This window comes from Tribolium castaneum, chromosome 1 (genome assembly GCF_031307605.1).
Source record: "Tribolium castaneum strain GA2 chromosome 1, icTriCast1.1, whole genome shotgun sequence".
Lineage (NCBI taxonomy): Eukaryota > Metazoa > Arthropoda > Insecta > Coleoptera > Tenebrionidae > Tribolium > Tribolium castaneum.
Window position 1 is genome coordinate 33,888,210 of NC_087394.1, and position 24,978 is coordinate 33,913,187.

Genomic DNA, 24,978 nt, shown 5'->3' on the forward strand with positions numbered 1-24,978 from the left:
TGTGGGGAACTAATGATACTAAATTCATGAATAGTATTATCTGATAAGAATCAACAAACGCACTTGACTAGTTCCAAATCAAAACGTTTGTTGTGTGTCTGGGGTAAATTTGCTGGCGTGCCTCCCCCGAGAGGTCAAGTCCAACATTTCATTTGTGCATAATATTATCTCACTTACGGTTTAAAATTTGAAGAAAGAATCTTAAAACTTTCTCCAGCTAGATATAGCACACCAGTAATTACCTGGTTATTTTAGTGCTTTTCCCTGTGAGCACCAACAGTGGTTAATCAATCTAAAAGCTATGTATGTTTGGACAAAACAGCTATTTATTTTAGTAGCATAAAGGGTTAAATTATTGAGAATGCAAACAATTAATTTTGTCCATTTTTTGTCTCAATTAGCCTAAAAATTAGTGCCCCCTGCTTTTATTTATTGTTTTGATTATTGTTTATCTATTGATAAATAGTTAGCTTCTCGGCAAACATTTGCTGTTTGGAACATGGAACGCCTAAATTCGGGATTAAAATTTAAGCTTGTCATTGAATTTGAAGTAAACGTCGTGGAAATTATTGTAATGACTGTGGATCTCGGGGTATAATTAGCACATTAGAGATTTAACACATTTATGCAGTCGGTGTTGAAAATTTGGGCCCGAAATTTTGAAACTTCGTGTGTATTGAAAAATTAAAATCGCAATCATCCATCATTTGCTTCGCTCGAAATCGAATTTAATCATGAATGCAATTTACAACATTTTGGCGGGATTGTCATGTGCTGGCGCTTTTAACAACTAACACGTCTCCAGCTAAAAATAGGACAGTATCAGATGAAAATTTAACTAGGAGGGTAATTATAGAAACGATTTTCCATTTACATTATTCCGTCTGTTCTAAGGTAGACAGCTGCTTAATAGAAATATTAAATCAATATCCATTACAGAAATGTGGCATACAGTCGAGCTTTTGCCTGGAATTTTGTTCGGTTTTAATTTATACCGACATTTGTCTTTTTTTCCCAAATAAGCGTGATTTATAGACGAATATAATTCATGTCACATTCACGAATTACTGCAGTAAAACCAATACATTATCTGATAGTACTTGCATATCTTTAAAACGGTGTGTTTGGAAATAATAGTTCTGTTATGAGAATGGGTTTTTCAGTGATAACGCAGCCTAAACGCCAAAACTGATGCAAGTTTTAATAGATTATTGAGGCCAGGATTCCGTTAGTATAACAAACTCGACTCAAAGGTTGGCCCTAAGGGAAATAAATTATTAATCCTACTTTTAGCAACGGTGCCTGTAAACGTGGTAGCACTTTCAGTTTCCGGCAAGTGAATTTGCGAAATATTTTTATCGGTCAACAACTTTTAAACACAAGGGACGTAATGAATCCAGCTTTGATTGTTTAGGCATTCGGTGGTAATAAATTTTTAATGTTTTTACGACAGTCTCTGCTAGCTTAATCCGTAGGCACACAAATTAAGGTGTGGGCTCGATAAAACATCACGATTAAAACTATTGAAGAAAACGTAATTATGTGATTTATGAAAGGAACTTATCCTTGGGAAAAGTGTAATCAGTCTTAACAAACAAAGGTGATGATGTGAAACTTTGTGCTCTCTTCCTACCCAACGTCACCAAATAATAGTGAAATATTTCGAGTTTTTCGCCTGAAATTTGAAATATCTCTGCATCTGTTATGGAAAGTTTGAGAATCGTAAACTTTTAAATATATGACGGCATCCGTCTTTCCCTCCAAGACAATTTTGATCAAAGACGCTTTTTGACAGCTTAATATAAATTCAAGTTTTTGCGGAACGAAGATGTTCACTCGAATTACAAAGTAACGTGAGCCATCTCACGTATTTGCCGAAGCAGCAGAGATTAATTTACCACAGCCTGATAATTATTAGGGTTGGAATGTATTAATTTTCAATAATTTACCTCATCGTCATTCAAGAAAATTTGTGCAGTAGGTGATTTATTGGGATCATTACGCGTAATTAAGATTTTATGATCACAGTAAAGCCGCCAGTGATTAATTTTTTACGGAAGAAATGTTTGGTTTGCGATATTTACGATTTCCTGTCCTCATATAACTACTAAACGATCTGATCTGAAAACCTGCTTTTAAATATGCGACAATCTCATTAAAACAGCCACACTTTTTTCGGTTATCTGGCCCGAATCCATAAAAACAACGCCCACAAGGCGCAATAACAATTAGTTAAATTAGCTTTTCCATAATTTTATTAGACTCACACCTGAAAATTTCGGACACATCTGTGTAATTGTTTTTGGACCCTAGATGCTTTTCATGTCCTCTAGTATACGATCTCACAATACGTGGACGGTTTACTTATGTTTATACAGGGTCGCTAAAAATTATGGATACAGTTAAATATTTTTAGAACGGTGTAATAGAAAACTTTGAAATTTGGGAAACAGTTAAAAGTGTTTGAATTCTAACATCTGAGAGCTTTTTCAAATTTTTATCGTCATTTGTTTTGAAAATACAAGGCTATCTTGATTTTTTTAAATGGCACGAAAGGTCAAATTTAATCATTTTTAAAAGAGATTTTTTTCTGAATTCAGTGATATAACACAACACCCACCTTTACTTATAATAAAAATTTAAAAATTTTCTGGAATCATAAATCTAAGTTAGCTTTGAAAATACTGTTATTAGCGATATCTGTCACTTGTATATTAGCCAAAAATTAAACTTGGGTGCAACAATTAGTTTAATAATGGTACATTTGAGTAAAACTGAGCGAAAAAATTCTCAGGTTGGTTTATCATGGGAACAGAAAGCCAAAAAGTTAGTGGAAATCATCTTTTGTAGCATAAAAATTAAGAATTTTTTAATTAAAACGTATTCTTTTTCAGTTAAAAGTGTTATTTTAACAATTATTTTTAACCTTTACTTATTTTTGGCCAACGTTTAAACAACAAAGAGCATACGATAGACTAACAAAATTTTACATTTTTCAAAATTTTCAATTTTTTTTTTAATTTCATTTAATTAAGGTTATAACATAGAACTCAGAAAAAAATTCTGTTCTCAAAAATATTAAATTTGACCCTTGCTGCTACTTAAAAAAATCAGGTTAGCCTTGTATCCGAAGAACAAATAGAGATAAAAATTTAATAAACATCTGAAACAATTGAATTAAGCATATACTAAATTTCAATAAGTTTTGATGAATTGTTGTTATAATATTTAACTGTATCCATACTTTTTAGCGACCCTGTATGTGTTTGTGTGAGGAATGGAGGCCAAGAAAGTTTTTTGATTGATGTAATAAAATAACGTATAAAAACACTATAATGCAGGTATTATTTATTTTAATGCCGGCTTTTATTGCTTCTAATAAAGGAAAATAGTGTAAATAGTTGCATCAGAGGAGTAATTTTTACACACAAGGAGGCTCCACGTGCCATATACATAAATGTAATTAATATTCCAGCAGCGGTGGAACGTATTTCGGATATAATTATATTCTCTTCAGTGTTTTCATGGAGGAATAAATTCGTGCTTTGTTTTGCAATAAGGACAATAAATTAGAATATTTCATAGAAGGGACAAAGGTAGTGATTTGTTGTTTGGCCATAATAATTTTCATTTGAGGGGTAACTAACCGTTAACATGAGTTCGTACGGTCAATTTACATTTACGTGAGGTAAATAGTAAATAATTTGCAACATAACAGAATAACATTAATTTGTTTGCTGACGCGGTGGTCATTTGTCGGTGGCGTTTACGCTTGCATTATCCTGAAAATGGGCCTTATTCCAGGTGTCTGATACCGACCCGAGTGGGGAAATGAAAATTTCAATGTCGGTGAAAACGGAGTACCGACTGACGGCCGACCATAACTACTCTCTAGTGCGGGAAAAGTATTAGCAGCAGGACACTGTGAGCAGTGTTCGTAGTTTATTGTGCAGTGTAACGCGTCAGAATAAAGGCAGTGGCGTGCTGTAGGGATGGGAGCGGGCGGGAGCTAACGGTGGAGGATGCTGGGAGGCGTAGGGGCGGCCGGCAGTGCGGTCTCTGCTCGCTGGTCGCCCGCGCCTTCCGCAGAGCTGTGTGTGGAGCACCGAGTCGAAGAGGGAGCGGAGAATCATATCAAGAGCTTACGACGCCGCTAGCCGAAGAAGAAAAAGTAAGTAGATTTCCTTCAACAATTACGATAGATAAAACCTGGGCGAAAACTTGATAAAACTTCGTATGCTGCTTCGGTTTAAACTTGTTTGCTAACTTACGTTAAATCGAATTGGGTGGAAAAGTGAATCAAAACAGTTGCCGTGTTCGCGGGATTTTTAGGACTGAACTAGCCCTGTTCGGTCAGATCAGTTGCATTTTGTGACCAAAATAAAAATACAAACTTTGATTCCAACCCCTAATCCTAATCCTAACTGCACAAGTTGAGGATAGAAATTTTGGTCGAATCCAAGGATCACTTGAATAAAGCTAATGCCTTAAATATATTACTGGTACAGGGTTTTTAGAGTAAAACTATTTGTCTTCAGAAGAAATAAGTGGGATGAAATTTTTGGAATTTGATTTCTGGAGTTTTTGTTAATAGCAACCTATTCCATTTTTTCCAAGAATTTACTAAAAACATCGCTAAAAATTGAATTATATGTATTTAATACAGAATACAGTAGATGCCTATTATCCGGATAGCAATTATCTGGAACATTATCTAGAACCATATTATTCGGAATTCAGTAAGGAAAAAATATTTAGTCTATTTACTTATTACAAAATGTTATAATATAAACTGAACCAAAAGTAACGCACAAAATTCATACTTATTCTATGGATCATTTTTGAAAAAAACCTTTGTACAGGTTAATTTTATTTTTGTTAATAATTATTATTTAAAAAAGACATAAGAAACAATCGTTCCTCATAAAATAAGGTAATAACAGAAAGATGAAACTTTGTGTGTGTAATTACTAATTATTATCGAAAAGTTTTAGTTTTTATTAATTTTTTAATTTTTTTGTAGTCAATATAAAGATAAAGAGTGTATTGTCAGAGACAGACAGTGAAATAAGTTTGTCAGTTATTATAAAAAAATAATTAAGCACGTCATTAGTACTCAAAAATTAATTATATGAATGTTGTGTCAAAATAAAGTCTAGGATTTTTTTGAAAAAATGGCCCGTAACAATGAGATGAATTTTGTGATATACTTTTAACTTTTGGTTTAGGGACAGTTTTGGCTAAATTTTTATGCTCTAAATCCATTTTCTAAAAACTACTACTTTACTGCTACTTAATAACGTGTATCTAAAACCTTACTGATAACTGGATTTATCAATGTATTTTTTTATTTTAATGTGTTTTTCGGATCATCCTTTTCCAACACAGCAACGATAAGTGTACGTCTTTTTGTGAAAAGGATTAAGTAAATTTTTGGATCTATAGTCATTACAAATTATTCGCCGAAATTTCAAAAGGGGTAAAAATAGGTAGCATACATAACTTATCATATTATTATTTTTTTAAATAAAAACTGTATTTTGCGAAATTTTCATTAATTAAAATAGGTCTGGTGCACATTATTTTGGACAATCGTGGACTGTATTTTAGCTCGTAAAAAGTAAAGGAAATACTCGATAAAAGCTTGTTTTTTGTTTAAAATTTTTGTCTCCATTAATAACGAAGACATTTAAAGGTTTATAAACGCGCGAAAATGTGTCATTCGTTTATATTTAATAAATAATTTAGTTTTGGAGATTTTTTATAAGCATATCGAAAACACTAGAGCTTTTGTATGAATGTTCTTAAAATTTTTTACTATTGTTATTTAATTTTTAACAGGGATTGCTGTATGTACTTGAAAGCCACATTTTTTAAATTCATTTTTCACATTTCGTCGTGGGTTGTTGACGGATTGTGTGCCAAAAGATAGTTTTGATTTTGAGGTTTTGCTATTTGTCACTAAAATTATCGTGAAGTGTTATTTATTATTCATAATACTGTGTAATATTAGTTTGGGTTTAGGGTTTGTACACTTTGTAACGAGTGTGATTTAATTTTTTAGTCGCAGGGGCGACAGTGACGAAAAAAGCCATCTAATTTTCATGTAACCTCGAGCAATTAATTTACAAAATGAAAACACACAATGCTTTTTATTATTTAGTTTTATCACGAAAATAATTCTTATTGCAATGGTTAGACGAAGATAACGCAACACTGACAAAATTGAATTTAATATTTTTGAATGCACGCTGATTTACAACATGGAAGCCCGATTCTGCTTCTCGTAGGTGGTGGAGGAACAGCCCGTGAGGGATTATTTGTGATGCAATTTGTTAATTGGTTGGGCGTAATAATCCTGATAATAAGCTACCGTGCAGTTATGAGGTTTATTATATGATTTGAATTTACATTATATAAATGTGGTTTCACTCGTCATCAAAGTAGGTGTAGGTTTATTATCTCGTTGCTGACAATTATGTAAAACATCATAATTCATTGTGTTTGTAAACACAGGTAATCACAAAAACGTTTCTGTCCCAGTGCGCATTAACACAATTTCGTTTTATTTTTTCCAAACAGTCCTAAATCATAAAAATTACACTGGCATCTAGACAAATTTTGTGCCAATTTAATTTGCGTTGAGAAATTTATGTCCGCAACTTGTAGTAATTTTCATATTTTCTGCAGCTGAATAAAATATTATCTCGAAAACTGGGGCGTAGGATTGGTAATTCATTTTGTTTCCTTCCCTCTGTTCCAAGACCATCATCATGTCTTTCAAAACAAGCAACTGCGATGTTAATTGAAGACTAATTACTATTCTACTCCACGGGAGAATTGTGTTGTTGGAAAGTTCAAATTCTGCAAGTGACCATTTGTGGGCTAATTTAATGACTAATTTAAATCGCTTTCTCATGTTGCCTCTTTAATGCAATTCGCTGGAAATTAATGAACAGCGTCTTACTCTTTGTGATTTGGACGTGTGTTTGCAACTACGTAGTTAGCATCTGCATAATGGCCGGATTAAGTAGATCTCGTTTTGTTTATTGGATTATTTTGAACACATGTTTTCGTCTCTTAATAAATAATAAAGCGACACTTTTAGTTGTTTATTTGTGCGCGAAACTTAAACCTATTAATATCTTCAAAACAAACTAAATTTACGGTGTTTTATGCACAAAATACCGGCCATCAAAAATTTTATTTTATCATGAGTTAAGTTTCTCCTTGATTTCTGAGCCACAGTCGTCTGGTCGATGATATCGACTGGCTTGGGGGTTGATGCTTGGACTTTCAGCATCTATTTACTTAATAATGTGTCCACAAAACTGACAGTTGGACAACAAACATAATCGTGGATGGTCAGGTCCCTCAGCTAGCCTTCTACTTGAGCGGTTGACATAGCAACTTCGACCCGGGCAATTGTTTCCTACCCGGGAGTTAAATAACTGTTGACCGTGTAACATTTTACATGCACAAAAACAGGCATTTTTGGGCACAGATGCTTAAGGAAAGCATTTTTACGCATAATAATGCTATTTTCAAATATTGGAATTCCGCTGTAAACGACATCTCATTTGAATTATTTTCTACTTTTTGTATTGTTTTCACTCTTCTACTGAAAGGTCAATTTTTAATATAATTTCTACATTACGGAACATGAAAACGTTATCAAACCTACAATGCAATTATTGCGTGGGAGGTTGCAGCATTAATCTCGGAAAAGGTCAAATAGTGTAGTGAACTTTAATTCTGTCATACATGCAATTAAATTAATGAATTAGAAATACAAGTTGGAACTTTGTTATTCAGTTACAGAAAATACGCCAAAAATCGTGAAATAGGGAATCAGTAAATTTCGTTACGTATTCAGTTTCAAATGTACTTTTTTGGATTCTAATTAGGTATATCGATTTATGGTTTACAATGACAAAGAATTTTCTAGTAAATAAACACCAATTAGCTGACATATTCTATATTTTTTATGAAGGAAATTTGTTTGGTAAAAAAACTGCAATTATCCATTAATAACAAATGTTTAATGCAGTTGTTGATTGTCTATTCTATTTAATGTAGTAGTCTGATTGTCTGAGGCCACTGCTGGTGATGACCTGATGACTTATTGTTAAGTTGTTAACTACGTTTCTTTAATTTTTTTAAGGAAAATCAATATTATTTTTTTTGTATCGACCTAATATAATTATTTATAACTTTCGTTATACTAAATAAAAGAACGAATAATTAGTTAAAAAATTTTACGTTTTACGTTGACTATCTAAGTACAGCTAAAAAATTACATATTCTAATAATAGCAAATAAAATTAGTAATCAGTTGAAATTCTCTTATCTTAGTAAAAGGCATTTTCTATAAAAAAATATTACAAGAATACGATTATTCTTAAAAAAATGCAGACTAATTCTTTAATCCCGAGTTTAATTCTAACACTAATCACTAGATTTTTAAAAAAAATCGCGCACTACCAAGTGTGTATTGTGATAAAGAAATAGATAAAGAAAGAGAACGATTTAAAAAAATCAGCTCCGAAATATTACGAGAATAACCACAATTTTATTTATTTTGTTAATGTAAAAATAACGAAAAACGAAAATTTTGCGCACTTTAGGACACAGCTAATTCCAGTTGCATAATAAACTAACAAAATCATCTTTACTAAAAATTAAACGGTTTTGGTTTCCTACCTTTTGAGGCGTTTGCTGCCACCACACTTAAACTCGCCCTTGAATTAGCACAACCCGAATTTCGAATGAAATTTAATTAAGTAATTAAATAAATGAAAACACGGAACCTGTGAGCACAGTTCGGACGCGCACAAAAGACTGATGTCATGTTGAACATCTCGGTCTTATCTGGGACCGCAAAAAATTTGTTCTGTAATAAATCGACAAAAAGACAAAAAAAATTGTCATAGTTATCGAGGAGAAACCTAAATATTCCTTCATACAGCAGCACATTGGGCATAAACTTAAACTTTGTGTTATAAACGTTATTTAAAATGGAACCTTATGACAAACGTTATCTAAAAAATCCTCAATTAAATCTCTTCTTAGGATTTTTTTTGTCCAGTTTGATATTAAAATAGAAATATTATTTCTTCTTTAAACAGGCATTGTTTAAATTATTTAAATTTAAATGTCGAGTTAATTTTGATTTAAATATTAACTTCAGGTTAGAGTAAAAAAAAACGAAATATCCACTGACTCTTGAGTTAACTTAAAGTCCTTGTAACTCAGACCTAACGTAGTAATTGAAAGGGCCATCATTATTTAACTATAAGTTAACATTCAGTTTAAGTTAACTCAGAGTTACTTGACTCCAAAGTTAACTCATTATTGAAATAACGGGTCAAAGATGTAACCCATTTTAAGCAAATCAGCTTTTATACTCGTTATATTTACATATTTTATTTCACATTTGATGTAATAATTAGGTATAATCAACGCATTTAGTTTCAATGGTAAAGCTTTGAATCACAGCTTGAGCATATTTTTTTTGTTGGTTTTTTGCAATTTGTGCTCACGCAGTTGACTACAAATTGTGAAATTTTCGCCACTATGTCGTGCTGCTTATGATATTCTTTCGAGCAACAAGTAGTTGATGGCAGGTAAAAAGTAACGTTAAAATATTGTAGATAATTTGAAAGCAATTTCGGTCGCAATCTCGCATTTTAATAAATTTTAAAGAGGGAAGGCAAAAAATATTAATCCCGGTGACAGGAAACCACAAACTTGACGGTAACTGCCTCATATTACCTCTTATCTTCGCTGTAGTTGAATATTTGACCTTTAACCGCAAGCTTCCGTCAACACAACTAACTTCATCAGTTTTATTATCATTGGTTCCGCAAGTAGTGTGTGATATTATTTAATTAATATTGTAATATCTTGCCGGTGTTTACACACTTTCGATGATAACCACAAGAGACAACATTTTTTTTCTTCAATAAAGTACACAAGAATGATTTGAGCAATTCATTAATTTGGTCGTTGTATGTACTCTACAAATTAAGAATTATGGTATAATAATTGCGCCATCAAATAGAAACTTAACAGTCTTTTTGCAAGGCTCGTCTATTAATAGTACCTTTATAGTCGACCACCCACGAAACATTCATTCTATTAATTGCAATTTGTAATTAATTTTACAACAGGGTAAACAAAACAATTGTGTATGGATGGTGCGCTAACAGGGTTAACGTAATTCAAACAGTTTTTAATTTTACGTTTAATTCCACCTTTTGAATAACATTGTGTACAGCATGATCCCCTGGTGTATACCTGTGGTGTAAAAAAAATATCGCTAAGCCGAAGAATAAATATTTGCCCATGAATATATAGCACGTAACCTGACACTAATTTTCAAGAGACAGGATTAATATTTTTCAGACCAAGGGAATGTTCACATTTTAATGGATAGTGATTTAGTAACTTTATGTAAAATGATTTCTCCTTTTCAGTCTCATTATAAATATGTTTTATTTTCTTGTTACTTGAAAACTAAGGGGAAATAAGAGGTTGAATTTGTTGTCCGCACTGTATCTATTTCTGGCCGCTTTCAAAGCTATCGCAATTGAAATACTAATCTTGTACAGGTACCAACTAGGTAGGTATATTATTAGTGACGTGATATAATTAAATAGCTCGGTTTCTATTAATAAATTGTAGGTGCAGTAAAAACAAATTTATTGCCGCTTTAGTGGCACTTAGTAAAAATGTCTCGACCATTAAATCGCAATAAGACTTTTGGTTATTAGCTTATTAGCAGGTTTAATAAATTGTTTACGGTTCAACCGAAATAGAACCGGAAATGGTTAGACCAAAAATTGTAATGTGCTGGTGCCCGGGCTAGAAGAGGGACTTTTGCAACATTTAAATTTTAATCTTTCCGTCACAAGTCCGTGTCTCTGTGAAATAAGCATTTTATTCACGTTAATTAAATGTGTCAGAGCTTTTGTAATTTTTCATCTTTATCGTCTGCTAAATTAAACCGCGGTCTTTTATTTTTGCACTGGATGTTATTTCTTTTGGATAAATTCCAGTTGTATTCCACGTCCAAAAACAGTTTTATTAACGGAGAGGGATTTCTTGGCAACAATTTGCGATACATTTGACTCTACGTGCATGTCGTGAATTTTTATCATCACGATAAGCGCACAACACCTACTTTTCATGTTCCAATAATCCTTCACGACAAACATTATTACCTTTTTAACTCGCCACTTGCATTGTCTTGCTAAATATTCCGAGATTACGTTTTTAAAACCATGTTTAAACACGAATCCAACCCAACTCGTGCTTTAGTGCAAATCCAAACAAAATTTAATTTATCTTAAGACATTTTGAACTTTATGGCTAGAGAAACCTTGCGCCGTGTTATTTTTATCTTATTCATGATTTATTAATATCTCTCCAGTTTTGGGTTTTTTTCCACAAAATGTACCTTTAACCAATTTTTTCCCAACCTGTTACGTGTTTCTTTGTATTTACCTAAACAACAAACTGTTGCGCACACATGATCCGAAGGAAGCAAAATAACCCAGAACTAATATTGTTTTCGCTTTTGTCGCTTCGAAATTGCATTTTAACGACCAGGACGGCAAAACATGGGGTTATAACAATTAGTTTTACCACTATTTTTAAACACGCTAGTTTAATTTTCAATTTACGATGACTCTTAAAAAATGGAAGTGGCTTTGTTGGCTTTTAAGCGAAATTGTGCAGTTAATATCGGGGAAAAACCGTTCGAATCTGTTGGGATAACAGTATCACTGAAGCCCGGAATCTTCGAACATTTCTCTTTTTGTTCGCTTTATAGATACGCAGGACAAAAGTGGACGAAATGGGGGCTCGCCTGACCTATTTGGCATTTGGCCAAAGCTTCGATCAGGTGTGTATTGGCGCCTTGTTACGTCACATATACACGTCATGATCACAATAAGTGACGTCTTCTATTATTGACTTGTGAAGTAATATCAATAAATTATTTTAACTGCTGTTTCTTTTTTTGCGAGACAGATACGTCGTCACAAGGCTGAATTACAAGCCGATCAATTATTGTACTTTGAGGCGAATTCTTGGCGGTTTGACACTTTCTTTGATCACACCGATCATTTACAAGGAACACTAATTTTCTCTGATTGATGATAACTGCTGTTTGTTTTTTGAGCGCATATTTTTAGGCGCCCTATTTAAGACCAAGCTTTTGTGGAGCGTGAAAACTCAACAATGGATACAAGTGCTCAAAAAAAACGAACTATTATGCCCTTTTTGAGCATATTAGCAGAAGAGTCAAAATCTCACTTATTTTGTATAAATTTATTTTTAGTTTTTTGCTATTTTTTTAACAGGATGTTTTTAACTGGAACAGGGACATGCCTATTTAGGTCTTGGCTCCATTTGAAATCTTCGCTCTTGAGTTTTCCATCCGTCCGATGGCATGCTGGAGAATTAAACTGGCGTCATTGGTCCCTTGTGTATGATTTCTCGAGAATTAAATTACTGACTTAACGGACCTTTAAAGTTAAACGCGTCCTTTACCATCGTTGAAGGATTCAAATGCCTGACAGAAATTAGTTGAAAATAGAACTGAAAATTAGATATTGTATTTCTCAAATGACGCAACTGAAATTTTCCGAACAGTCTGACTGATGTTTTGGAATATTAAGAAAGCAGACAGGACATAAAAAAAGTTTAATCTTCCGAACTGTGTGCACTTGTAGCGAATAGAAATGTTATTTCACTTGTGTAACATTAAATCTAAATATTTACGTTAAATTCGGCAAAGATGCTGGTAAGACAAGCTCTAGTGCTTACAGTATCTCACACTTGAACTAAAGCGTTTACTATCCTGTCAGTAGAAAGAAAAATTTCAATTTGGCGTTAAGTTGGCAAAAGTTACTATTGTTTAATCTTTGCGCTATGATATATCTGAATAGTTGTCGGTGTGAATCATTTGTGAGAATATATTACGATATTTACATATTTATTTAGGTTACTACATATTTTTAGACCTGAAAAACAAAGTGTGATTTAAACGGGTGACCTAATATTTGCATAATTGTTTCACTGAGGAGCAAGTTTGAAGGTGCCACTGTATTTTTTGTGGATGAATTTGCCAAATTGCATAGAAAATCTACAAGTGCTCTTCAAAAATTGACGTCTTTATTTTTGTGTTCGGAATATTGGAGACAATAGTGCTGGAAACTTTTCAATACAGCTGTAATGAGCTTTGTAGAAAAAGTGCAAAGTTTATTCATTTAATAAAATAATCTCAACTCTTCGTAAAAAATATTATTTTATTTATTCCCACACGTCCTTCACCAATAAACCAATAAACCGTCACAGAGCTCTTCTTCATCCACTTTTATCGGAAAAATGGGCTTAATTTGTTGGATTACTAATCAGTAATCAGTTATAATTATACTTGCCTCTATTTTACGCAAAATTGCACAATTATTTGCCCCAAATAATTGTCGCCGTTATTATTGGCAGTAAGGCCACATCGGCCAGTTGTAATTAAGATTCATTGCATCCATAAATTACGAAGCATTAAACTTACAATTAATTTATGGATGAGACACATTGCTGTCGGTGACTAGGAACAATGTAGTCAATAAAAACATTTGGCTCATGTTCTGATGCGTTTTTTTCGTTTTCAGAAAACTGAGGGAGTTTCGATCAACATTAATGACCAAAACGCAATGTACATCAAGATGGTGGGTGAGTATTTTTTCGAATGTTTGGTTCTCATTCATACAGGTAAAGTTATAACTTTTTTGAAAATGCATCATGTGCGTCAAAGGCGCCTCCTCCAACCTGTTTCAATTTGTGTCTTTTAAAAGCTTTTTCGCGAGCTAAGTGTGAAGCCAATCCCTGAAATTGTGTCCAACATCCTTTCGTGCTTCGATCAAGCTCCGTAGTGATTGCCTTATTTGCAAGAGGCAGAACAAGGCCGCGAAATATAGGAGAAAAGAGGCACCGACCGAACATCTTTCGGTTGTTGGATCGATAGCTTTATTACTGTCACTGGGCAAAGTGTTTATGGTTAAGTTCATTTCCCTCTCGAGACGATTCTTGTGTAATGACTTCGTGTATCGAATCCTTTAATCCGGGCCATAGACTCAGCTGAACTTGGAAGCTGCTAGTTTATTTTACGTCTTTATGCTGGTAAATTCAATTGTAAGAAATTTCAATCGAACGACTGTAAGATTGAAACTGGAAATGCAAATGCTTGGACGAAAACGTTCTCGGGACATAATTCAATTATCGAAACCTACTCGTTACTTTTTCAGGCTGACACAGAAATGTAGTAATGAGCAAAGATAACCGCTATCAGCGGTTGTAACTGGGGTTGATAATTGATGCGTTATCTTATAACAGGGATTATTACTAGGCAAATACACACATGTGCAGATAATGAAGTGCAGATGATGGGAATTTTGCGGCATACTGAAGATGACAATCGCTCAAAACTCCACAATTCTAAATCAATTATTTGCTTAGCATTTAATAATAAGTGACTGCAATGTGCGCATTTAACAACGGTTGCATCAATTATCCTGGATCAGGTACGTCATGCTCAAAGCTTCCAATGCATTTTTATTCAGACATTGATTATTTTTAACGAGCTTTTGATAGTCGTAAGAATGCAGGGTCGCTTTGAACTTTCTTATCTCTTATCACTAGATGCGATCGTATTCATGGCTTATTACATAACTTTGTTAAACGATACTTACGTAGATTACTATTATCAACGTGTCAGGTTTATGGGATGCAGAATTTGACAACAATATCAAATGAAAAAAATGTGATTAAACGCGTTTTATTCCAAACCCATGCATATTCCCATCATGTAAGCATGCAGAGACCATCGTCTAACCGACATCAAGCATTTAGTCAAACGAACGATTTGAAAATTGGGTTATTTTTGCCTTTATCACGCGTTTATATACCGCAAGATTTTATTCAAAATTAGTACAAAAATAGTATTACACTTTTTCGAGAGTTTAAATACGTTTTCGAGCCAAAACGTTGAATATTTTTTCTTTTTAAAGAATAAATAACGTTAGCGAAGTTTTTTACATCAATATTTAATAATAGTTTTAAGTCGAAAAAAATAGGGCGTCAAGTTTTTTAAATTATTACAATGTGTTTAAAAATGGTTGTTAATCAAGTTGACTATGGAATTTAAATTCCATGTGCCGCTTCGTTCAAATGACTATTGTAGTCTGACTATTGTCATCTTTGTCAAAACTTTGAATTAGTTTTTTACTTATTTTTTTGCATTTTTCGGCAAAGTTGGTTCTGTTGTGGTGGTGGTCGAGCAGTGGTAGGTAGTATTGAAACACGGTTGATAATACGGTTAATATATTAATGGAACGGGCAGGAAAGAATTGGAAACAATAACCGAGAGTTGCGAGTCTATACGTCGGCGACTGCACATCAACTCTTACTCTCTCTCGAGGATCCTTCATCTTCATCTGAAGCCGAACATGCGCACTAACAACAAGCACTCGCAGGGCACAAATTCGCGTCTGAATACAATGTAATTCCCAACACTCCCCCGTATTCTGCCGGAATTTGTTACAATTTTTTTAAACAACTTACGTTAATTAGAGTACATCAGAACAAAATACAAGAAGCAAACAAACAAAAATTACACAGTGGGACTAATGAACAACATTCCCAAATTCAAAACAAAAACATTAAATTTCGCATAACATAATGCTTTAGTAAACACATCGGCGACTTGTTCAGTCGATGGTACATATTTCAAGACAATATCTCCATTTTCATATTTCTCACGTACAAAGTGATATCGGACATCGATATGCTTAGTGCGTTTATGAAACATTGGATTTTTAACAAGCTTAATCGCTGATTGGTTGTCAACGCACAAAGCGACACCACCGCACTTTTCACCCACTTCACTTAAGAGGCCACTTATCCACACTGCTTCCTTGGTAGCTTCCGAAGCTGCCACGTACTCGGCCTCCGTTGTAGATAGGGAGATGCACCTTTGACGACGGCTACACCAGGTGATGGCGCCGTCTCCCAGTTTGAAAACGAAGCCGCTTGTCGACTTCCTGGAATCGATGTCGTTCGCATAATCGGCATCCGAGTATCCGATGAGTTTACCGGAGTTGTTGTAGAGGATTCCCAGCTCCTTAGTCCCTTTTAAATATTTGAAGATCCGTTTCACGGCGTTTACGTGAGCGATTGTTGGATTGTTTTGGTAACGACTCACTACATTTACCGCGTACATAATATCGGGACGCGCGGAAATTGCGGCGAACATTAAACATCCAATTGCTTCTCGGTAAGGAAATAGCACGTCATTGTTCTTGGGTTCGTTTGGATCGGATTGCGACAATATCGCGTTTGGATCAGCTGGTGTATTACATGTTCTCGCATCGTTCATATTAAAACGGTCAATAATACGATCGATAAAGTTCGATAAATGTATGAAGATCGAATTCTTACCAACTTTAGGATCACTCTGTCTTTTAATTTCCAGTCCCACAAAATATTCTGGTTCACAAATGGTCACTTCGAACGCACTTTTTAATTTGTTGCCCATTTTGTGTAGAGTGTCCATGTCCTTTGCCAAAATTAGACCATCATCTACATACAGTAGAAGGATCATTAATTGTTCGTTGAATTTTCCTGTGTAAACACATTTATCACTTTCACATTGTTTAAGTCCGAAAAGTTCGAGGAACTCGTTGAATTTCCTGTTCCAGCAGCGAGGTGATTGCTTAAGTCCGTACAATGACTTTTTTAATTTTAACACAGAATTAGGTGGCACAGATAACCCGGGAGGAGGTTGCATGTAAATGTTTTCTTCTAATTCTCCGTGAAGGAATGCTGTTTTGACGTCGAACTGTATCATCTGATAATTTTCTCTTGCGGCGACGGCCAAAAGAATTCTTATCGTGTCGTATCGAGTTGTCGGTGCATACGTTTCGTTATAATCTACGCCTTCGGTCTGGGCAAAACCTTTTGCACATAATCGTGCCTTATAACGAATATTTTTATTATTGGGGGATCTTTTAATTTTGAACACCCACTTAGATCCAATTGCCTTTTTATCAACTGGTAGGTTGACAAGATTCCAAGTATCGTTCTTCTTCAAAGCGTCCAGTTCCTCCTGTATTGCATTTCTCCACTCTTCGGATTCGCTACTGGTGATTGCTTCGTCATATGTATTTGGGGTATCGCCCTCAACTATGTTTATCACATAATCATCAAGATTGTTTGGTGTTTTTAAAATTTCACGTGGTCTCAGATTATACCCTCTTCGATCTTCAGTTTCTGGTACGGGTTCTTCCTCGGGTTCTTTAGTTTGATCGTTTTGGTTATTATGCTCTAAATTTCTTTCATCGTCGTGAATTTCATCCGTGATTACAATCTTATTTGCTCTGGGTAAAGTCAGTTCATTATCTTCGCCGAATGTTACATTTCTAGCGATTTTAATCTTTCGAGTTGCTCGATCAAACAGTCTGTAATTTGTCGAGTCATTATCATACCCTACAAGGATCAGTTTCTTGCTTTTCGGCTCTAATTTCTTTCTTAAGTTATCAGGTATGTGCATGTACGCGTCAGAACCAAAGATTCTTATGTGTTTTAGATCAGGTGTCTTGTTTGTCCAAAGTTCGTATGGCGTCACTTCTTGGTTGATCGAATTTGTCGTTCGATTCAAAATATATGCCGCCGTGTTTACGGCTTCCGCCCACAAATATAATGGTAAATTCTTCGTAAAGATCATAGATCGGGCGCTTTCAACTAGAGTCCGATTTTCGCGTTCAGCTTTTCCGTTTTGTTCGTGACAATATGGGGCGCAGGTTTCGAGAATTATGCCTCTATCTTTTAAGAACTTATGAAATTCCTGATTCACGTATTCCCCGCCATTGTCCGCACGCAAGGTTTTAATTGGGTGACCAAATTTATTTTTGCACATATAATAGAACTGTTTGAAACAATCGAGAGCATCTGATTTATGTTTTACGAAATAAACGGTTCTAAAATTCGTCGAATCGTCTTTGAAAAGTATAAAGAATCGACATCCGCCGACGGAATCTACTGACATTGGACCACACACGTCTGTGTGAATTAATTCACCGGCTTTGTAATTTCTTTTCTCGATTTTATGATATGGCATTTTGTGTTGCTTACCATACCGACAACCCTCGCAAATTTGATTGACCTCGTCATCAGTTGTTCCATGTGCGTCGATTAAGCCTCTCTTCGCCATCTCCTGGATTGTTTTCATATTGATGTGTCCTAAGCGCTGATGCCAAGTTTGTAGACTTCTTGTCGCTGTCAAATTAACCTCGCTTGTTTTTGTTGTACAACGTATCAGTAATTTATAAATATTATTTGACTGCCGAACTGCACAGGCTTTTACGACACCATCACAAACTATTTTGGCTTTGTTATTCTCTTTTGTAATTGTCATTCCCTTTTTCGTAATTTGACCCTCCGAGAAGAGGTTTCTCTTTAGATTTGGAATATACCAAACATCTGTCATTTTGTTTTTAATCCATTCGTTTTCTAGCCAGCATTCGATTTCAATCGTACCCTTTCCTTTTACTTTTAGTTCGCTGCCATTGCCAAGTTTCACACTGAACTCATCGACCTCTTGTATTGTTGAAAACATGTCGCGTCGTGACGTCATATGCGCCGAGGCGCCGCTGTCCAGGATCCATGCTTCATCTTCTTGGATTTTGGTAGCAATTTCGTTGACATCTTCGATTAAGAATGCTCCACTGTGACCTTGAGTCACATGGGTTTTTCGTGGGGCACGACACTCTCTTGAAATATGCCCTTTTTTATTACAATTGTAGCACGTAATGCGTGGTTTTCCTCTTATCGTTTTCTTGTTTGGTACGACACGTGTAGTGGTGACCAACGCGTTTTCTGTTGTTTCCACAGTTGTTAAATTACGCTCTTCGTCGATGAGTCTTGATGTCAGGTTGCTAAGTGTTTGTTTGTCTTCCGCTAAAGACAACCATGCCTGTCTAAAATTGCGGTATTTCGCCGGCAGCGTACCAAGAATTTTTGTAATTATGGCCACTTCGCTTATATTGTCGCCAGATTCTCTTATTCGTCTTGCCAGATTCTCGACTTTTGAAATGTGTTGTGCAATGGAATCATTTAAACACATTTTGTACTGATGAAACTCCTCGTGTATAAGCATCTTGTTTGTCTCCGTCTTTATATCGTAGATCGCATCCAACTTGTCGAGAATTTCTTTAGCCGTATCGCAGCTTTCTATCATCGTTATTTGAGACAATTCCATCGTAGATGTTATTACGCACATTGCTATGGCGTCCTTTTTGTTCCAGGTGTTGAGTTCTTCAACCCTATTCGCTGACGGTTTCTCTATTTCGCCTATTGCTATTGAATACACCCCCTTTGCCTTTAGGGCGCATTTTAGCTGGAACCGCCACTGCTTGTAGTTGTTTCCGTCGAATTTGTTTATTGCTGACAAATTTATTCCGTCTGCCATTCTTGTTTTCACGACACTCGTTTTTGTCTGTGAATCACCCGACACACTGGTTTTGACCGCACGAACCAGTTTTTAATCGCCCGAACGCGTGTTTCACTCGAACGTTACTGTAGACAAAACTGAACTAAAACTACCCTTGCGACCTGGGCCCATAACCTGTTGTGGTGGTGGTCGAGCAGTGGTAGGTAGTATTGAAACACGGTTGATAATACGGTTAATATATTAATGGAACGGGCAGGAAAGAATTGGAAACAATAACCGAGAGTTGCGAGTCTATACGTCGGCGACTGCACATCAACTCTTACTCTCTCTCGAGGATCCTTCATCTTCATCTGAAGCCGAACATGCGCACTAACAACAAGCACTCGCAGGGCACAAATTCGCGTCTGAATACAATGTAATTCCCAACAGGTTCAAGTATAGGGTTTGTCTTCATTTGGGTCTTATTTTTTTGTGATTTTCGTTGTTCTGTTTTTTTTCGTTTTTAGATTCGAAGCCTTTTTGCATTATTTTGACGGATCTGTCACTTTGACGGTATTCACAATTTAAATTAAGCGGCACATTATGTTCAAATTTCATAGGTGATTTGATGAAAACAATTTTTGAACACATTGTATAAATAAAAAATGTAACAAATTGCTTCTTTTTTCAATTATCAGGCTCAATTTACTTAATGTAGACTAGTAGTAACCGAAAAACCTTAATACCTCTCTTCATACGACTTTAAATCTTGATGGAAACATTCACAATGTTTATCGCTTAAGCTTCCCAAGTTTTGTTGGGATAATTTAAACACAAACATAGAAAAAGTCGTTTGGGCTTAATTTACATTCACGTGACGGTATTTTAAAGCCAATAAAATATTTAGTAATTTTTTAATCACGTCAATAACGAGTGCCAAAAACACCACAAAAAAGATTGATTAAAAATTTTTGAAAAGTAAAAAATGACAAGCTGTTTTTTTTGCACGGATTAGTGTCAGTTTTTCTTATTATAACCAGCAATAATCGGCTACCATATTTTTAACCCAAAACCTTAGTATCCCTCCTTTTATAAGACTTTAAATATTTATTAAAACGTTTACCATTTGATCGCTTAAGTTTCCCAGGTTTTATTGGGATAATTTTGCCTCAAACAAACCAAAAGTTGTTTGGGCTTAATTTATATTCACTTGACGATATTTTAAAGCAAATAAATGGTTTAACAATTAGTTAAAATCATTATAAATTATCTCTTGGTAGGTAAATTGAAAAAAAAAATGAAAAACTAGTATTTATGGTTTATTGAGCACAAACATACATTTGCCCTAATTTTTCTTCTTCAAAAACATGTGTATCCCATTTCTCGACTTCAAAACGGAGCACATTCCCACTTGTGGTGGATTTTTGGGGTCTGGTGAGATCTCGAAACACCTCAGTAGTTTAGCAATTGTGGTTTTGAGTTCAAGGAGTGCAAATTTTTGTCCTGAAATTTGATTAAATTCGGGTTATGTTCTTTGTTACTTACCGATGCAATTTCTGGGCCCTGCACTGAAAGGGACGTAGGCGAACGTGTGTCTTTCTCCCTGTTTTTCGGGCAGGAATCGGTCAGGGTCAAAGACGTGTGGTTCAGGATAAACGTCTTTATTGTAATTCATTCCGTACAAAAATATGGAAATGTTTGTGTTTTTGGGAATTGTTAGTCCATCTATAATGTAATTAGTGGAACTGTGTGAGTGATTTTTTCGTACCAATTGTGCAATCCTCTTCTAAACTTCTCTCGATTAAAGGGACAGGAGGGTACAACCGATGGGCTTCCTTGATCACAACATCTAAATATTTCAGCTCCTGGATGTCACTAAAGGTGATTTCTTTTTTACAGTCGGGGCCGAGGACTGAGACTAACTCGTCGTAAATTTTTTTTTGAACATCTGGGTTCTGAGCGATCGCGTATAAGACAAAGCAGATGGAAGTGGTGGTTGTGTCATGTCCCTTATTCACAGAAACAATTAATTTAAATTTTATTAATACCGGACTTACTTCAAACATAAATGTATCCACTTCCTCGCGGATGTCTTCGTCAGTTAAATTTTTCCCATTGTCTGAAACCTCCAATAACATGTCTAGAAGAGCAGCTCGCCGCTTAATTCCCTCCTCGCTTATTTTCGCATTATCTTGCAACAGTTTGAATTCCTCTTTCCTCCGTTTAATAATTGTGTTTGTGAAATCGTGCAAGATTTTCAAATATTCCATATATTTTGCGTATTTGTCGGACAGTCGGAATATTAGAGGGTGTCGCAACCAGGCAGAAAAAAATCTCAAGGTAAAAATTTCAAGAAATCCGGTTACGGCCTCCACGTATTTGGGGTTGCATTTTGCTTGCGCATTTAATTCGGTTCCGAAAGCCGTCTCTGGAAATATTTAATTATTAGCACCTTGATTCATTGGAGAAAACTCACCGCAAATGATGTCTAAAGAACACAAGTTAATTAACGAGTGAATTTCTATAGATTTGTCTGTTTGAGAGGCTTCCTTTAGTAGGACGTCCAAGAGGATGTTTATTTGTTTATTAAACGAGGTTTCCAGAAAGTTTTCTAAAATTTTAAAGTGGAAGGTTGGAGTTATGAGTTTTCGGCGCGTTTTCCATTTAGATCCTATAGATTTGATTTTAAATAAAAATTATTAAAAATTGTTTCATTGACCTACCGGTGCTTACAAGTAAGCCGTCCCCAAGCCATGGTTTAAAAAGGTCGTATCCATCTGATTTATTTAAATGTACGGTAGAGTTTAGAAAAAATTCAACCATTTCTGGTTTAGTGATCAGTAAATGTAATCTGGGCCCCAACCAAACTTTTACCACTGTACCATATTTGTCTTGCAAATTCATAAATGAATGCAATAGATCTAAAAAATTAAATATTTCGTTGAAGGCAGTCAGTGCCAGTGGTTTGAAATGTTCTGATAACGTAGACACGCATGTTACTCACGAGGATTATGGGTTGCATAAAGTAAATATCAGGAGGCCTAACGTGATAAAATAATTCAATTTTTTGTACCCACTCAAAAATTTAGTGCAAAAATGTGTAAAAATTTAAATTCAACTATTTCAATAATTTTGGGAGGAAAGGCTGGAACGTTAAGCATCAAATTCCTAATAATTAAAACAATATTATTACATTATATTTCGTTAAAAATGTTTAATTTTTTCTTGCTACTGGAAGTTTAATGCTGTGATTTTTTGTTTGCCTTGGGCTCCCCGTTTTTTTGATCAACTATTTTTTTTATTTCATTGCTCTTAAAACTTGGAGTGTTTTTTTTTTGTATTTATGTATTCGTAAGCAATATAAGTGATAAGTTACGATTCTATTATCCATATTTAATGATTTCTAGTCTCTAGTCACTCTGTATAGTTAAAATAATTGTTAGTTTTCTGTTTATTTAAGCATCCAAAGGTCAGAGAGTTTAATACACTTATTTCTTTAAATTATCCAACTAATAATGACCAACAAAATTTTATCTCTGCATTTTCAAAAGTCATACTCCACGTGTAAAATAAAAAATAATAAATAAACACAAAAGTTTCAACTCACTTACCAACGGTTGTTTTACCAATTACATTACTGTTCCCGATCACAGGCAATGGTGGAGGCCCTGGTACTTTCTTCAAACTACTATACTTTGCCAAAGTAAGGTACCACCAAATTAAAGGGGTACATAATATTACAGTTAGAGTAACAAAGAACGCCACAACAAACATACTATATGACTGTTAAATGTGGACTATTCTTAAAACGTTTGTAGTTATTGCATTTGTTTATGTTATTAATTATTATTGATAGCTTTATAAAGATAAATTTTCAATTGAAATCGTTATTGGTCTTAATTAAAGGACACAATTTTATTTCCGTACTTTATGATGTAATAATATTTAATATTTCGTGATTTTTCATTTTTATCAGCAGTTTTTAACGATAGAGCAGAATGAATGAATGTATGGCAAAAACCATTAGTTAATTAATTGCTCTCTCGTTTTATCACATAAACATTTGTATTTTATTACATTTATGGACTAATACAAAAACGGACATTTTATTGCTTGCACTTGTCACATTTTTTTGCAAATTTCTAAGTGCATTTAATTTAAATAATAAAAAGTGACTGATTTTCTGGTAAAAATATGTTAGGATCGAATTTTTCGGGATTAGGGAAATGTGCTAAAGGCTGTATCTTTGGGAAAATCATATCCGCCTTGTTAGGTGTACTTGATAAGGTCTCCTAAATTGTAAGTCGATCAGAGGCGCTTCTTTGATTACCATTTCTAAATATCGGCTGTCTTGAAGTTACTGCATTGTTACGTCTTCGTAATCTCCGATTACTGATAAAATCTCGCCATAAACTTTGTCTTGCACTTTGGGTTATCAGCAAGTGCTAAAATCGCGAAAGCTATTCCAAACGCCGTTGTGTCATGTCATGTCCCCTGATCATAAAATTGTCGATCTCCTCTCGGATATCTTCGTTTGATAAAACGTTATTATGTTCAGATTCGAGTAACATATTGAAGCAACTTTTCGTTTAATTCCGTTGCGCTTTGTTGAATATTTTTGTGAAACGAGGAAACGTTTTTCAAAATTTTTAAAATGTCGTGAAAATTTTTGCCGGTTCGATTTTGTTACTGACCGGAGAACACAGATTTATAAAAGGGTAAACATCAACCGATTCTTTTCCCACATGGCTGGATAATTTTTCAACAAGAACGTTCCCACATGAATTGAAAACTTCAATAAATTGATCGAGGATCTTAAAGTGAAAAGTTGGTGTAATCATTTTCCGGCGAGTTTTCCATTTTTTCCCAGAAATAAATTGGTCGGCACTCTTTGTATTTCTATTTTAGGAACATACCGGTGCTTATCAATAATCCTGTGCCAAGCCATGCACTAATAAGATCATAAGTACTGTGATATGCACAGTCGAACCCAAAATACTCTGCCAAATCGCTCGCTATTTAAATTTTAAACCAGATATTTTGCCGCAAAACTTAGCGAAATTAACAAATAATTCTAAAAACAATTCATAATATTCGTAATATCAATAGTTCTACATTTTAACAAATGGGGAAAAAAGTAAAATCACCACTATTAGAGCTATTATTGTTGAACACTTTTTATTCAAACATTAACCGGTAGCAAATCCTCCCTCTGTGTGTATAATACTGTTTTTTACTTCCCCATACATGTAAAATTATTGAAGATGAAACCCTCTTTGCTTGACGATAATTTTGCACGCCCCACTGTTATTGAGATTAAAACAGTACTCTACTATATGAATCTGCACTTTTCGCATAGTGGGTTTCAGGTTTTTTCAATTATTTTTTCGTATTAGAAAAAGTGCGATAAAACGAAAATTTTGTACGTTTGTTTCCACTTTTACCCATTAAATTATTGCACTCAAAATTGATTTTTTTGGATCTTG

At 34.5% G+C, this 24,978-nt stretch overlaps 1 protein-coding gene across 6 annotated transcripts in view; it reads left to right on the forward strand.

Annotated features, from left to right (window-relative positions):
- Positions 1-24,978, forward strand: part of LOC100141919 (3',5'-cyclic-AMP phosphodiesterase 4A) — a 61,876-nt gene that overhangs the window by 20,048 nt on the left and 16,850 nt on the right. For 3 of the 6 annotated variants that reach the window (XM_015977611.2, XM_015977612.2, XM_015977613.2), the window contains exon 2: positions 13,680-13,740. In XM_015977611.2, coding sequence (XP_015833097.1) covers positions 13,680-13,740 — 61 coding nt within the window. Of the gene's footprint in view, positions 1-3,804; positions 4,172-13,679; positions 13,741-14,530; positions 14,589-24,978 lie in introns of those variants that run through there. The other 3 variants (XM_015977616.2, XM_015977615.2, XM_015977614.2) reach the window with 2 other exon arrangements.